The sequence below is a fragment of the Populus euphratica genome, unplaced genomic scaffold (genome assembly GCF_000495115.2).
Source record: "Populus euphratica unplaced genomic scaffold, PopEup_1.0 scaffold389.1, whole genome shotgun sequence".
Classification (NCBI taxonomy): domain Eukaryota; kingdom Viridiplantae; phylum Streptophyta; class Magnoliopsida; order Malpighiales; family Salicaceae; genus Populus; species Populus euphratica.
This window is the reverse complement of record NW_011500152.1, coordinates 126,220-140,445: the sequence shown is the minus strand read 5'-3', so window position 1 is coordinate 140,445 and position 14,226 is coordinate 126,220. Positions and strand designations below refer to the sequence as shown.

At 35.6% G+C, this 14,226-nt stretch overlaps 2 protein-coding genes across 5 annotated transcripts; both read left to right on the top strand.

Annotated features, from left to right (window-relative positions):
• Positions 1–2,260: 2,260 nt before the first annotated feature.
• Positions 2,261–6,505, top strand: LOC105110983 (scarecrow-like protein 13). 2 transcript variants are annotated; one of them, XM_011006204.1, is made up of 2 exons: positions 2,261–2,357; positions 4,340–6,505. In XM_011006204.1, exon 2 carries the CDS (start codon positions 4,587–4,589, stop codon positions 6,225–6,227), a length of 1,641 nt encoding a protein of 546 aa, XP_011004506.1. In that variant the 5' UTR covers positions 2,261–2,357; positions 4,340–4,586; the 3' UTR covers positions 6,228–6,505. The 2 variants fall into 2 exon arrangements, with proteins under 2 accessions (XP_011004506.1, XP_011004507.1); XM_011006205.1 differs by having other exon boundaries at positions 2,291–2,366.
• A 684-nt stretch (positions 6,506–7,189) lies between these two features.
• LOC105110981 (uncharacterized) lies at positions 7,190–10,407 on the top strand. 3 transcript variants are annotated; one of them, XM_011006203.1, is made up of 7 exons: positions 7,190–7,391; positions 7,799–8,192; positions 8,267–8,425; positions 8,600–8,707; positions 8,774–8,878; positions 9,001–9,103; positions 10,103–10,407. In XM_011006203.1, exons 2-5 carry the CDS (start codon positions 7,841–7,843, stop codon positions 8,863–8,865), a joined length of 711 nt encoding a protein of 236 aa, XP_011004505.1. In that variant the 5' UTR covers positions 7,190–7,391; positions 7,799–7,840; the 3' UTR covers positions 8,866–8,878; positions 9,001–9,103; positions 10,103–10,407. The 3 variants fall into 3 exon arrangements, with proteins under 3 accessions (XP_011004505.1, XP_011004503.1, XP_011004504.1); XM_011006201.1 differs by having other exon boundaries at positions 7,201–7,391; positions 7,838–8,192; XM_011006202.1 differs by lacking the exon at positions 10,103–10,407 and adding an exon at positions 9,395–9,713 and having other exon boundaries at positions 7,201–7,391; positions 7,838–8,192.
• Positions 10,408–14,226: the final 3,819 nt, after the last annotated feature.

Genomic DNA, 14,226 nt, shown 5'->3' with positions numbered 1-14,226 from the left:
TATAAAAAGAAAGTTAATTAGTATAAAAAAATAGGGGGAAGATCATTTTTTTTAATCTTTAACTCATGATTATTATTATTATTATTATAAATGGAAAGTCTTAACAGGAATTTTTTTTAAAGAAGAAAGAGCGTTAATATTAATAATGTTATTATGGTCTTTTGATTCCATGCTATCTACAATTAATATTCAATCAATCAAATCCTAATCCATCCCAGAATGATCTCTTCGTTAAATCATTACTTCAGTCAATTAATAATGTTATTTTTTTTGTGGAAAACATAATTAATTTACTTAAATACCTTACAAGTTCTAAGCCTTAGTTATATACCCGTGAATTAATTATTGTAAGGTCAACAACTACTCATTGCCCCGTAGAAGAATTCAACACCTTCGCTCATAATTTTTTATATATTTATCAGACCACGTTATCATTATGTTGAAAATAAATAATTTAGTCTAAAACCCATGATTGATTGCACTTAATTCTAGGGTTTTTCCTCCTATCAATTCAGATGTCACCTTGCAAGTTAGCATTGAAGGTTCCCCTCCTTGCTCTTGAAGATTTAAGATATAATTTTAGTAAATTCAAACGATTTTCTTGACTGGTTTATCTCGAGTTGGTGAGACTTGTCAACACTCAATAACACATGATCATTTATTAGATTTTAATTGGGTTTATATATATGTAAATAAACATAATTTTCTTTCAATGGTGAAGCTACTTTTCATACTTAGTTTTTGCATATTAAAAATAATTTTTTATATAGCTAGCTGAACATATAACTAAATCTAGAATTTTTTTTCCTGAAGTTAAGAAAATATTTTATGGAAACAAACATAAAAAAACTAAAAATATATAAAATGAGCTTCAAAATTGATGAATTAGATGGTAGAATACCTTTTTTTTTTAGATTAGAAAAAACTCCACCCCTTATAAAGTGCGTTATATGGATCCAAATGTATGAATAATTAAAATCTTAACTTTCAGACTCTTTCAATAATTGTATGCTCTAACTCAAATTTAAAACCTATTATACAAATCTTAAATCTTTTACTATCATACCACATCTTTTAAAAACAGCAGGATACGCAGCGCTACATATTAATATGGACAAAAACGACCTAATTTTCCATTTCAAGAACTCTACTCCTCTGAAACCCGACAGGAAGACAACCACTCCCAGGAGATCCAAGAGAAGACAAGAGTATCATAGTATGTGTGCTTATCGAAGTGGGCATGCAGTGCAAACCTTAAGCACAGCAAGCCAACATTTGTGGCAGGATGGTTCAGTCCATACGCCCAACAAAACGAAGCTAACAAAATCCCATAAGCTCCCCTAACCCACACGCAGAGAAGAAGTTTCAGATATCTACTTCCATATGCCCAATGGAGGCAACAAATACCAAGAATATTCCCATTTCATTACGTATTTTATAACCATGCTGTACATGTATACCATCATTCTTGACCAAGTTGTATGAATACGTAAGGATTCATTCATTCTCTAAAGTACGACAGCCACTTGAATCCTTCACGTTACAAATATAATTTATGGTGTTTTAGAATTTGTTTTCCCGTATTAAAATTAAATTGTTTTTTCTCGAGTTTTAGCAACTTGATCATATTTGAGTTTGTATTTTCTTCTTTGAGATCTACTTATTGTATTTGAATACAAAATAATTTTGGGTTGTTACAAGCCACAAATATAATATAATACGGTATAATGATTCAACTTGAGAGCTGTGATTATTGTGATTTTTTTTAAAACTAACAATTGTGAAAAAAATATTTGATAAATTAGCACAAATAAAGAAATATTTAACAAAATAATAAAATTCTTAAATTATCTTGTTCGAAAGAACCCAACCCATTAGACTTTCTTGCTCCTAACAACATCACTTAATCTTTTTTAATATAAAAGTAGTGTTATTTGGAACATTATAAAAACCTCTTGTTGTGTTATATTTTTATTTTAAAAATTAGATTTTGCTGTTAAAAATAATAAAATTTATAAGGAATTACGCTGTTTCTAATAATGCTATGTTATAAGATTAAATTGTGATATTTTTCTATATATTTTTGGTACCGTAATAACTTGCTATTTTTTTTCTCATGTGTTTCATTTAAGCTCGTTACTTCTAGGAATTATCGTCGTCCCAATCATCACTCTGTACACGTTTGGTTGGTACTAATGTAAATAAATAAAATTCGAGGGGCATTTGTCATTCACGTTAGACCATAAAATGCCAACAGATTTCCTCTTCCTTGAACTATGGTTGCTTCTCTTTTGCTCGCTGCACAAGAAAGAATCAAACACAAACTGAAAACCTGAGAAAGCTTTGGAGAGTTAAAGGTGTGCAAAGTGAATTCATCATTTCATTCACACCAAATATATATATATATATATATATATATATATATATATACATACATACTCGTCATTTCATTAAATGTGATGATTAAGTATGATTTTCTTGATGGGTCCTGTCTAAATTGAGCTTGTTATGGTTCTTTTTGAGGTTCCTGTTTGTTAACTAATGTTTTGGACTGAATTTGAGGTCCAAGTTCATTTATTTTTAAGAATTTATGAGTTTAAGGATGTGGTTTGGTGTTAGAATTCATGGAAATGGCTTTTCTTTTCTTGTTTGAATTGAAAGTTAGCATCTTTTAAGGGGAGAGATATAAAATTTAGTTCTTGTGGTATAGCTGTACACATCCTTTGAAAAGTTTTACTACTTGTAGATATGTATTAACTGCCATGGATTTTAGCTATTTAAGGAGTGGAAAAGGCATGTTTAGGTTGCTTGTTTGTGCTTGGAAATCAGTGCTTTAAATTGTTGAAAGATCGATTAGATTTGTCACAGGATGCATTCAGTCTGTTTGTTATCACAGGAAATTTCATAGCCTATTAATTTTGTGACCTTTTTTGTTGGTTTGTGATTTTATGCTTTGTCATCTGGGAATGAATTGTTTTATTCCCCTTTTTTTTTCTTCTGGTTTGTGTGTCGGTTTGTCCACTACAAGCACTTTTTGGCTTTTAAAGTGCCTTTTCTGCTTCTGCTTCGTCTTCTTCTTCTTCTTCTTATACTCGGTTGCTTTCGGTGTTTTCATTGAGTGAGTTGAATTTGTTCTAAAAGTAATGGTTTAAATTCTAGGTAACACAATGGAATCTATTCTTTCAGTTGATGATATAGCTTCTGATTCCAAGGATGGTCACTTTTAGCGGTTGTTGATGATCAATTATCATTATGGAATATATTTTTTCCCATTTATTTTATATTTTTCGATACGGAGAATCATGTGTTTATGAATCAGTTTTCATTTTCATTTGGATCTACATGTAGTTGATCATGCTTCTGCCAAACTCGATGTCTGTTCTTACAAGACTTGCGTATTTCTTCGTTGCTGCTTTTAAATTATTCTGCAATAGTGGGTTGAACTGCATAGGTTGATTGATAGCAGAAACCGGATTAGGGAGAAGGGATTCATAGGCCCTACTTCTAAATGGTAGATCTTGTATTTGTTCTCAGATTTTTTCGGCTGTTCCACTTTGTTTTCTACGGAGTTTGATCGAAAAGCTTTTTTTAAAAAAATTGATTGCTCAATTATCCTATTTTGTACTGATAGAATAGCTATTACTTAATTCTCTCCAGAAATTTTTGCATTCGTATTTCTTGGACATGATATACCAAAGGCTAGAATTTATTTCGAAACAAAGATGTAATTTTCTTGCTTCTTGAAATCTTTTTTCTTTGCTGTTTCCATCAACGAAACTGTCAGTGATCTGTTTTTTCGCAAGTCTGTTTCTTGCTCGTTCATACTCCCCGCGGATTGACTTTATGGTCAATTGTTTTTTAACTTTTTAGAACTTTTTTAAGTGACTATGGCCAGCAACTTGAGAAGTCAAAAAGAAGGGAAAAAAATGGTCCAGAACATTGATTTTGCTCTTTTCTGGTTGTAATTGATGATCAAATTCGATTATTTTTATTAAAAGTTGACGGATCAAGTCATCCCGGAGAAGCAATGATCCACAAAGCGACTTTGTTCCTTAGTACTATCAGCCCAAATCCAAGTTAGGACTTCTTCACTTCTTTCACGTACCTGCTTGTACAGGTTGCCTTGTTGCCAAGTCCATGATTGTGCTAGGGTTTCATTTTCTGTTGAATTTGGTCACTTATTTGTACTATATACCAGGTTACTTTGGCCCCTTCGTTATTTTCTTGGATGGTCTTTCTACGTATAGTGATTATCACCTGCTCTTACTTGTCTGTTTCTTTTTTCATTAACTTTTCTGTTGTCAATACGCACTGATCATGTGCTGTGTCCTTGTAACAGATTGTGGTGGTCTTTTAATGCATTGCCGAGGATAAGGATGCATTTTGGACAGCAAAAAGTTTTGTGGTGACGAGTGAATTCAGACTTGGCAGCTGCCTCGCTGTTTATAAGTGTTCAGTGATTATAGAATGTGGCATTCTAAAAGTCATTGCTTTGCCAAGTGAAGGTGACAATTCTGATAGAAAAGGCTAGTCATCAATTCCACGATCTCTTGTCTGAGCTAAGCCCATCAGTGAGCTAGTTCTAGATGCAAACCTCTCAGAAACACCGATCAGCTGGCATCCATGGGTTTTACCACCAGCCAGTGCTAGAGATTGATACATATGGTTTGTCTCATATCCAAATTTTAGACAAGAATATGTATTCAGATGCTGGAAGCCAAGGAACCAGTGTTTCCTTTGAGACATGTCTAGGACAATTCTTTACCCTGGAATCATCCTCAGCGACTGCTGGTTTCGTTGTCTATGATTCTCCTGCTGCCAGCATCTCATCCAACAGAAGCCCCTTTTCATCCCAGGGTTCACTTTCATGCATTTCTGATCCTCGTCATTCCCCTGAAAATTTATATGGATCTCCTTTGAGTGGATCTTCCTCTGCTGATGACAGCAATATACTGAGGCAGAAATTGAGGGAGTTGGAAATTTCATTGCTTGGGCCTGAATCTGATATTACTGACAGCGGCAGTTTTTGCTTTGTGAGTGGAGGATACCAAGCGGAACCATATTCAAGTTGGGACTGGAACCAAATGATGGAAATGATCCCGAGGTTGGATCTTAAGCATGTGCTCCTTGCCTGCGCTGATGCAGTATCAAATGCTGATATACAAAGAGCAGCAGGACTAATGCATGTTTTGGACCAAATGGTGTCAGTCTCTGGAGAGCCACTTCAGCGGTTGGGTGCTTATATGTTGGAAGGGCTTAGGGCAAGGTTAGAACTCTCAGGAAGTAAAATCTACAGAGCCTTGAAGTGTGAAGCACCAATCAGCTCCGATTTGATGACTTACATGGGTATTCTCTATCAGATATGCCCTTATTGGAAGTTTGCATACGCATCAGCTAATGTTGTCATTCGAGAAGCTGTAGAATACGAACCCAGAATTCATATCATTGACTTCCAAATTGCACAGGGAAGCCAGTGGATTCTTCTAATGCAGATGCTTGCTTGCCGGCCAGGTGGACCCCCAGCAATTCATATAACTGGTGTTGATGATTCTCAATCAGCTCATGCTCGTGGTGGAGGACTTGATATTGTGGGACAAAGGCTATCTAAAGTTGCTGAGTCCTGCAATGTGCCATTTGAGTTCCATGATGTTGCCATGGATGGTTGTGAGGTTCAACTGGAACATCTTAGGGTCCAACCTGGAGAAGCTGTGGTTGTGAATTTTCCGTACGTGTTGCACCACATGCCTGATGAGAGTGTGAACACATGGAATCACAGAGATAGATTGATAAGGATGGTGAAGAGTTTGTCACCAAGGATCGTGACCCTTGTCGAGCAGGAATCCAACACTAACACCAAACCATTCTTTCCAAGATTCATCGAGACACTAGATTATTATGCAGCTATGTTTGAATCTATTGCCGCTGGTGGCTCTATGGATGTCAGGCAGAGGATTAATGCAGAGCAGCAGTGTGTGGCTCGAGACATTGTCAATATGATCGCTTGTGAGGAAGCTGAGAGGGTTGAACGGCATGAACTTCTTGCGAAGTGGAGGTCTCGATTTACCATGGCAGGATTTAATCAGTACCCACTGGGTTCTTCAGTGACTACTGCCGTTAAAGATTTGTTGAAGGAATACCACAGGGACTATAGTGTCCAGGAGAGAGACTGGGCTCTTTACCTTCGCTGGCGAGATAGAGACATGGCAACTTCTTCTGCCTGGCGGTGAAAACCGAATAGCTTTAGCTCAAATGTAATCTGTAAATGTAGTCTTACCCCTTTTTTTTTCTCATTTAGAGAACAATCAGTAGTGATGTTATCATTCTCATAGAAATGGGATTAGCTTTTTTTGGGAGAATACAGCTAGTGTTGAGACAACCTCAAATCATTGCACATGTCCACCATGGAATGAAACAAGAGTAGGTCTGTGTTATTTGCAGTCTCGGAGTTCAAAGTATGCATTTTTTGAAGATTGTTAAGAACAGAAATGATGAATTTGCCAACTTTCCATTTTGAGATGCATTTTGTTCTCAGTGTCCAGGTATGGAGAATGGACCATTCTTGAATTCATAGTTATTAGACTCGGTGTCGCGAGTGTAGCTCGGACCGCGTTTTTTTCGAATTGGATTAGAAGTTTTTTTTTTAATCGGATTGGGATCCTAACCCGCAACTTGCCACTCCAATCAATTCCCTTATACTACAACTCTTCTAAAAAATAATTGTGGTTACTACATGCTACTCAAAAAAATGATTAAAACAATGTTTTTTTTAAAAAATTTATATGAATTACACGTGAATTTACATCTATTCCAAATCCAAAGAGAACACTGGAATAAGACTTTATCTTTTCTTAAATTGTTTTGGGTTTTATAAATTAGTTTAAGATTTAATTTAGAATTGAATCAAGACAAAAACTGAATAAGGAATTAGAAAACTCTACTTAAAAAAATTAAAATAATATTATTTTGACAATTTCTTTTTAAAAAATCAATGAATTAATGTCCAAGTTTTATTTATGTCATGTCTAAGTTAATTAGATCACAAGATTAATCAAGTTTTTTTTTTTTTAACCCAAATCAATTCAAGTTTCTGCTGAGCCTGGCCTGTATGAATTTTAAAACAATGGTTTCACATGGCAATGGCCCATATTACCCCGTCCTAATTAGCTGCAAAAGGAATCGATTGATTAGGCCTAAATTATGCATCAAATCACCCCCTGATTTGGCAAAATTTGGTATTAACAATTCAGCACGCTACTCGGTCGAAACAAAACAAGCGCAGCCTCAAACCTTATTTGTCACTCTCTCCGTCTCTCTCTCTTTTCCTCTCTCTCTTACAAATCAAGAAGACAAGTAAATCTTGGCTCCGACATTATAAAGATCACATTCTTAAGGTTAGTTTGACAATTTTTTTGCATTGTTTTTTGTTTTCTTGTAATGTTTATCTTGTCCTTACAGCGCTAATCATGAGATTACTATGATCTTTTGGTTTCTTAATTGGATGAAATGAGCCATGGCTTCTGTTTTTCATGAATTATAGATGATAGTGTTGTTCCAGTTTTTCATCTGGAGCAAGAAAATGTGAAAGTTACGGTCTTTAACAAGTTATTTTTTGTTGCATATTGAGGTTGTTTTTGGATTTTTAATGCTTGAATTCTGATGCCGAGGAGATTTTGATTAATGGGTTGGTGGTGGTTTTGATTATGGGTTTATAAAGCTCGTTGCTTTATGTATCTGGGTTGGTAAAGAAATTATCTTTTTTGGTTTATTTTGTGTTTTAAGTGCTGAATTATTGGTTCAGATTGTGGGTTCATTGAGTTTTTTTATGAAATAATTGAAGAATATGAAGGAGTTAACGGAAAGAGCAGTGTTGAGGAATTTGCAAAAGGAGCAAGAAAGAGAAAGGCGGCGATTACGAGACAGACAAAGAAGGCAAGCAATGAGTGTTGAAGAGAGAGAAAAACATCTTGCAAGACGACGTAGAAACTATCAGTTGAGGAGACAAAGAGCACAAAATGTGAGAGAACCTCAGATCAATCAATCCGGTCTTGTGGATAGTGATGAATCGCCTATGGTCCTGAGTGATGAAAATCATCAAACAGCTATCTCGGTTCCTGTCCAATCTAATGGTGTTTGTCATGCTGATTTGGAAAAAAGACAAGGAAGTTTTAATGCCGGCAATGCAAATTCCGTGGGTGAGGCTTGTCATTTTTGTAATGCATTTGATATGAAGGCAGCTTGGTACTTACTAATAGATTTTTTTTAACAGGTTTAGAAGTTCCAGCGCATAAATTAGCTAAATTACCTATAAGGTCACGTCTAAACCATATAAAACACCTTGCTCGGTCACTGGTTGATACCCTGGATATTGGTGATGGTCACAAAATTCCAGCAGATTTGACGATGAAGGGAGACACATCTTCCAATTGTAAGCTTAAATATTGTTATTTTCATTTGATCCTGTATCATAAATATTTGTTCAAAATTGCTTGCTAATTGATTGTCTCATGTGAATCAAATTGTTTGTCAATTGAGTGTCTAATGTTGGTTATAATAGAGACATTTATGTATGTTCCACCTTCGTATTGAAACCTTGGTTCAGGCACACCTCCAAAAGCATTACGATTGAATCGTGTTAAGCATCTTGCACGTGTGTTAAGCTCTGATATAACAAGGACAACAGCTCAAAATCACAATCATGAAACAGATGGTAAGAAATACATGTTTAAGTTAGCTATCTTTTTCTGAGTCTGAATCAAGGAATTCTTTATTCCAGGAGAACATAATCTGCCAAGGGGAGAACATCTGATGAATAGCAATCTGCCAAAAGTTGTTAAGACTAACAATGTCAATGGTGGAGATGAATGACTCTGCCCCAGTGGTAATAATCATGAATATTTGATTTGTTTTAACATAGTGCTTGCAGCTTATGGCACACTTTTCATATACAAGAGAACTATGACTGGAGATTTAATGAGTTTTTACCTATTTATTTCACTATAGTTTCTCCCTGTGTAATTGAAGAAAGGAAGCCTTTTCTCAGCCACACACACAAGGGATGGAATTTTCCAAGCTCCACCTTAAAGTTTCTCAAATCGAATATAATGTGAGTTAGAATATGTTACTAATCTTTCTTAGGCTTGTATCTACTCGATGTTCTCTTGCTGTAACTAAATGAACAATGACTAGCTTTGCTTTTGTTGTGCATATTTAGGTGATTCAATACTTTATAATGCAATCCTTTTACTATCAATATCTGCTTTCTTTTATCTATGATCATTTGGACCTCAGAAAAATTTTCCATGGATGATTGCTGCGATTCTTACTGGAAAGTTTACTTGCAGTGTGTTTCCTAATTTTAAAATGGTTTTTTAATTTATCTTATACACTTTACAAGATCCGGAGAATACCAAATAAACAGGATGGTGAAGCCTCTGTAGTACTTCCCATGCAGCGAACAAGATCTTGAATTTTGTCGCGCGTGCATGCACATGCATGCCCGCGCACAGACACTAGTCAAGTCGACTGCCCTTCATTGAAATGGTTCATGTCTGTTACGAGCGCAAAAACCATCAAATGAATGTGCCGGAACGAAGACTAAGGGTTGAGCTTATGTGAGGATGAGATGGATTAATTAGCCAGCTGAAATATTAAAGGGTGAAGGGATGGGTTGTGATTTCTCCCTTTTCCATTCTCTGCATGTGATTGATCATATGGCCTAATGATTAACACATACATATATAGTTATGGATACACGGCTCTTGCTGTGTTGAGTAGGATTGGTAGTTTTTGAGTTTTCAAATTGCAAAATGGATTAATTAATATACAGATAAATTATACTACAAATTCAATTGAGGGTTAGTGAAAGAAATAACAAAAGAGAGTGGGAACCATCATATAAAAGCAAGTTATCTGTTATAAAATTCTTTAGTGGTTCCATGAACTTGATTATTGATGCCTACATGTTTAATTTTCAACATCTCTTTAAATCCGTAGTGGTTTGGGCAGCTCTTGTTTGAGACTTGTGCCATTCTGAGTATAGTAAGTTCATCAATTCTTCTCCTTCTCGACTCACCATACTACTGTTTTTCTTGTTATCCTGTAGATGGAGGGCAAAGGAAGCAAAGGACGCTGCAAAAGAGCATTGTAGATAACTAATTAGATTGGAGTTGGTGGATTTTAGATTACAGGATAGTATGAAAGGCTTAAAACTGGAGCTGGATTTTGTCCCTAGCAGCTGGGGTGCATTTCTTCTGTATATTTTTTTTTTTGGTTGAGGATATTTAGAAAGAAAAATGTTTTAGAAGCCATAAACACCATCTTGATGTATGTTTACTGTACTAGGATTTGCTTTGTATACCTCGAATTCGGGGTGCATTGATTTTTTAAAGAAAATATTGGTGTCATGTAGTTTTGCCTTTGCTCATGTCTTGTTTCTAGGCGATGCATGTCTTTGTTTGCTCTCCTTGTACATTGGGTTACAAATAGCACTTATATCTTCATTTTCCCTTGTGTATAGGTGGTCTTCTTACAAATGATAGTTGCCTGTTAGGATTGTCATCAACATGTTCCAGTGCACTTCCCTGGCCATGAAAATTTTTATTTTTGATTTATTTATTTTTATTTTGATATTTACAATTAGCATAGGAGAGTCCTTTTCAGCCACCACAGCTAGTTCTTCATGACTTTCCCTTTTTCTCAGGTAGAGTTGGTGATTCTAAAGAGTCAGAGGCTCACGAGGATAGGACTTGAATCCATGTCCTTCGCGTATCCTAAACTTGAACAACTTGTGCTAACTATTGTGGGTTATGCTAACTAGCACACCCCAACTCTCCTCGGGCGGCTTTGCAATAAATTAAGGATACCGAGGCAAGGAACTTGCGGTTCCATTTCAAGCAACCATGAGTGCCTCAACATATTTGAAATTCTTTGCGAACATGGTTGCCCAAGCTCCACCCATAGTCATCAAATGCATCCTAAACCCCAGGTCATGGGTTGGCTAGGTCCATTTTCATATTGACAAGTCAACCCGAACCTCTTTCAAATCGATGCCGTTCTAGTTTATGTCTTTAATAAAATGATATTGATTTGGATAAAAATTAAAAAAATAATAATTCTTAAGAGTTAAATTGTCAGGAAACAATTTCTTTTAGTAGACATGGATTGTTGCTCCCCACCCCACCTAGCCAAATCTCCTTGTTGACGCAAAATAGAACTACGAACACAATTTTGTTCCATGCACAAAAACGATCCCTCAGAACTAGTAATTATTCATCCAAAGGAAAGTTGTTATCCCAATTTCAATTAATAATATCATTATTACCAAGCACAGTTAACTCTAGCATTTAAGTAGTTTGTCTGTTTATTAGACAAAATTTACCTCAAATTTTCGAAGAGAGCTAGCTTCAATTCAATGTCTATTATACAAGCATAACTTCTATCAACATTAAGTCGAGGGACTGTATTTCATAGCTTGCTAGCTACTTGTCCTTTCTTTTCTTTTTGCTTGTTATGGAAGGCATCATGGAGAACGCAACTGTTTCTTTCTTCTTTTTTTGAGTGAAACTCCTAAAACAAGTGGTTTTGACAATCTTTCCAAATCTTTCAAGGTTCTTAGCATTCATGATGATGGTTCCTCTTCGAATCACAATTCCTTGGAGTGGTTCGAATACTACACCTAGAACAGTTTGGCAAATCAAGGAAACTCTTTATTGGTCAATGAAGGCTAACTTTGCACTACAACGAGAGAGAGGCTTCTTCTTTGAAGTAAGTAATCAAAATCCTTTCTTTGGTCCTTCGAATCAACCAGGGCCTTCTAATGTTTGGTCTCATATTGATTTCTTGCCAAGCTATGGTTTTCTTACAGAGGTTATGAGTGAAGAACTTGCAGACCTGCTGCAGCTAAAGCATCCTAGGATTATAAGAGATGTATTTGTAAAGGTCTCATATTTTCCCTAATGAAAGACCGATATGGATGACACACCTTTATACATTGATTAAAGCTTGGAATAATCATCAGCTTGAACTTATTGAAGAAAGATCAGCTTAAACTCCAACTTGTTTCTCCACATAGCAATATGTAGAGTCGGGTAAATCCTATATTCCCATAACATTTTAACAAACAATCTTCTATGTCTTTCATGTTTATCTTTATTATAAACTCATTGCTTGGCAATCTGGATAGGTCAGAGGCAGTTTGGAGATATATTACAGTGCCTAGATGTCCTTCAACTAGAGCAAAATGAGGTAAATCGATGCTCTTCTTTTGAGGTCGTCTTCTTATGACATAGAACATATAAGCTGAAACTTAATAGATGTGATCCTGCAATATCTTGTATCTTAGTCTTCTTAGCTGATTCAATCCACAATTACAATGATAAGAGCCAGTGATGGTGTGATTGCATTCGGACACTAGCAGCTAATTTTTCCTCTTGGTTCAAGTATTTGCCAGTTAATCAAATGTACTTTCATGTTAAACATAATACAACCCTTACGCGTTGTCAGACAACATACTGAATTTAGCACAAAATTATGTGTATTTGATGTTAAACAGTTCACATCAACCTTTTGATCTGAAAACACCTTGATCTGTCATTTGTTGTCTTAAAGTCTGACTGTTGTTTTGCAAAAACACAATTTACATAATATGATTACGGTTGCTATTTAGACAAGCCATGGAGTATTGTCCGAAATTGGCAATGGATCAACGAGGATGTGTCTCGTTGAAACCTTTCATCCTCCACAGCAAAGGTTACTACGAGAACGCACTTCTAGAACTCATCTGCAGCCATGGAGTATACCTCTCACATGACCCTCTAAGGTAAGAATAATTTATGTCCTACAAAGTATGGCACAGTTGTATGAAAGGATAACACATGCACTATCCAATTATCCTCTGATTTTGTTTTACAATTCCAATTGACGGTATAAACAGGTCATGTCATCCACCAGCACTCAACACATCTATTGGAATCATAACACAGGGAACCTTCCATGGCGGTTGAGTTTGATTAATGTTTTAGGATAGAAAAGATAGATAAAGGAAAACAAAAAACAAAATAAATATATTTTTGAGATAGTAAAAGAATACATGTCTCTTTTGTTTTTATTTTTTGTTTTTTTACTACGAGATACTAATTAAACGCAAATGAGACTAATATGCTATCATAAATTGAAAGTAGAACATCTAATTTCATTGAAAAAAGAACATAAAAATGACACTCCTAAACGCAATCAAGCATTTGTTCACCCCTTACGAGTTAAGATCATTAGAGAGAATAAAACTGTATTTTCTAGTTCATGTGCTTGTTTATGAAAAACGAGTTGGGCCCTGGAAAAAGGGGCTACCAGCTAGTATTAACCAGGCCCGTCGTTGGCTAATGTAAGCTAGAAGACCCTCACGACGCTTTGTCGGCTATCTTCTAATCCTCACATCACCGTCAGCCGCACGATATCCATCCAACATTCCAGATTAGTCCACAAACCTCTATAATTTGTCCCAGCCACTAGGGTTTTAGTCATCTTTTGATTGCCTTCTCCGCCTGCCTTCCTTGCAGCTGTTGCCTTCTCAAACAAAATAGTCTCCCTCCCACCAGCTTTCAACTCTTTGTAGCTTAATACACTTACAAGTTTTGATCTTCTTCCTTGATTTCCAAAACGCAGTTCTTTTTGTTCATTATTTTGCACGTTAAGATTTCAAAGATCTGATTTTTATGCTTGATAGTCTTAAAAGTCTTCGACTTTTTACTGATTGGTAAATGCCAGTTCGTGTTTTTTGTTGATCAGCACTTAAAAACCTCAAAGATTTGATCTTGATCAGTTTTCTGAAATTTGATTTTGTAAGTAAAAGTTGGGTTCTTATCCTATTCTTTATTATTCTTGTTTAACTATCATGTTAAGATTGTTATTGTTTGTTAAATGTGACGGGGATTTTTACTTCAAATCCTTACTATATAATTGGAGCAAACGATTTAAATCAATGTTTGTATATTCCAAAGTAAAACGTCACAAAGAAAATCCTGGGCATGTTGAGGTCCTCCACCGTGAGCTCCTCCGTGTAATGGGTGGTCTCATATTCCATTGCCTTGTGTAGCGGCGTCGCTGCCATTACAATTTGGGACTGGCCATGAGACAAACATTTATATTTATAATTGTTTTTTTTTACTTAATGTTAATTAGTGCGTTGCCAATGATGAGATTTAATACCATATTACCATCTTTCGGGACTGA

What these genes read in the sequence shown, in the direction of transcription:
- LOC105110983 (XM_011006204.1), top strand. Translation starts at nt 4,587, where the DNA reads ATGCAAACCTCTCAGAAACACCGATCAGCTGGCATCCATGGGTTTTAC.
- LOC105110981 (XM_011006203.1), top strand. Translation starts at nt 7,841, where the DNA reads ATGAAGGAGTTAACGGAAAGAGCAGTGTTGAGGAATTTGCAAAAGGAG. An exon ending in CGGCAATGCAAATTCCGTGG is followed by an intron (nt 8,193 to 8,266) that starts GTGAGGCTTGTC and finishes TTTTTTTAACAG; the next exon opens with GTTTAGAAGTTCCAGCGCAT. An exon ending in TCACAATCATGAAACAGATG is followed by an intron (nt 8,708 to 8,773) that starts GTAAGAAATACA and finishes TCTTTATTCCAG; the next exon opens with GAGAACATAATCTGCCAAGG.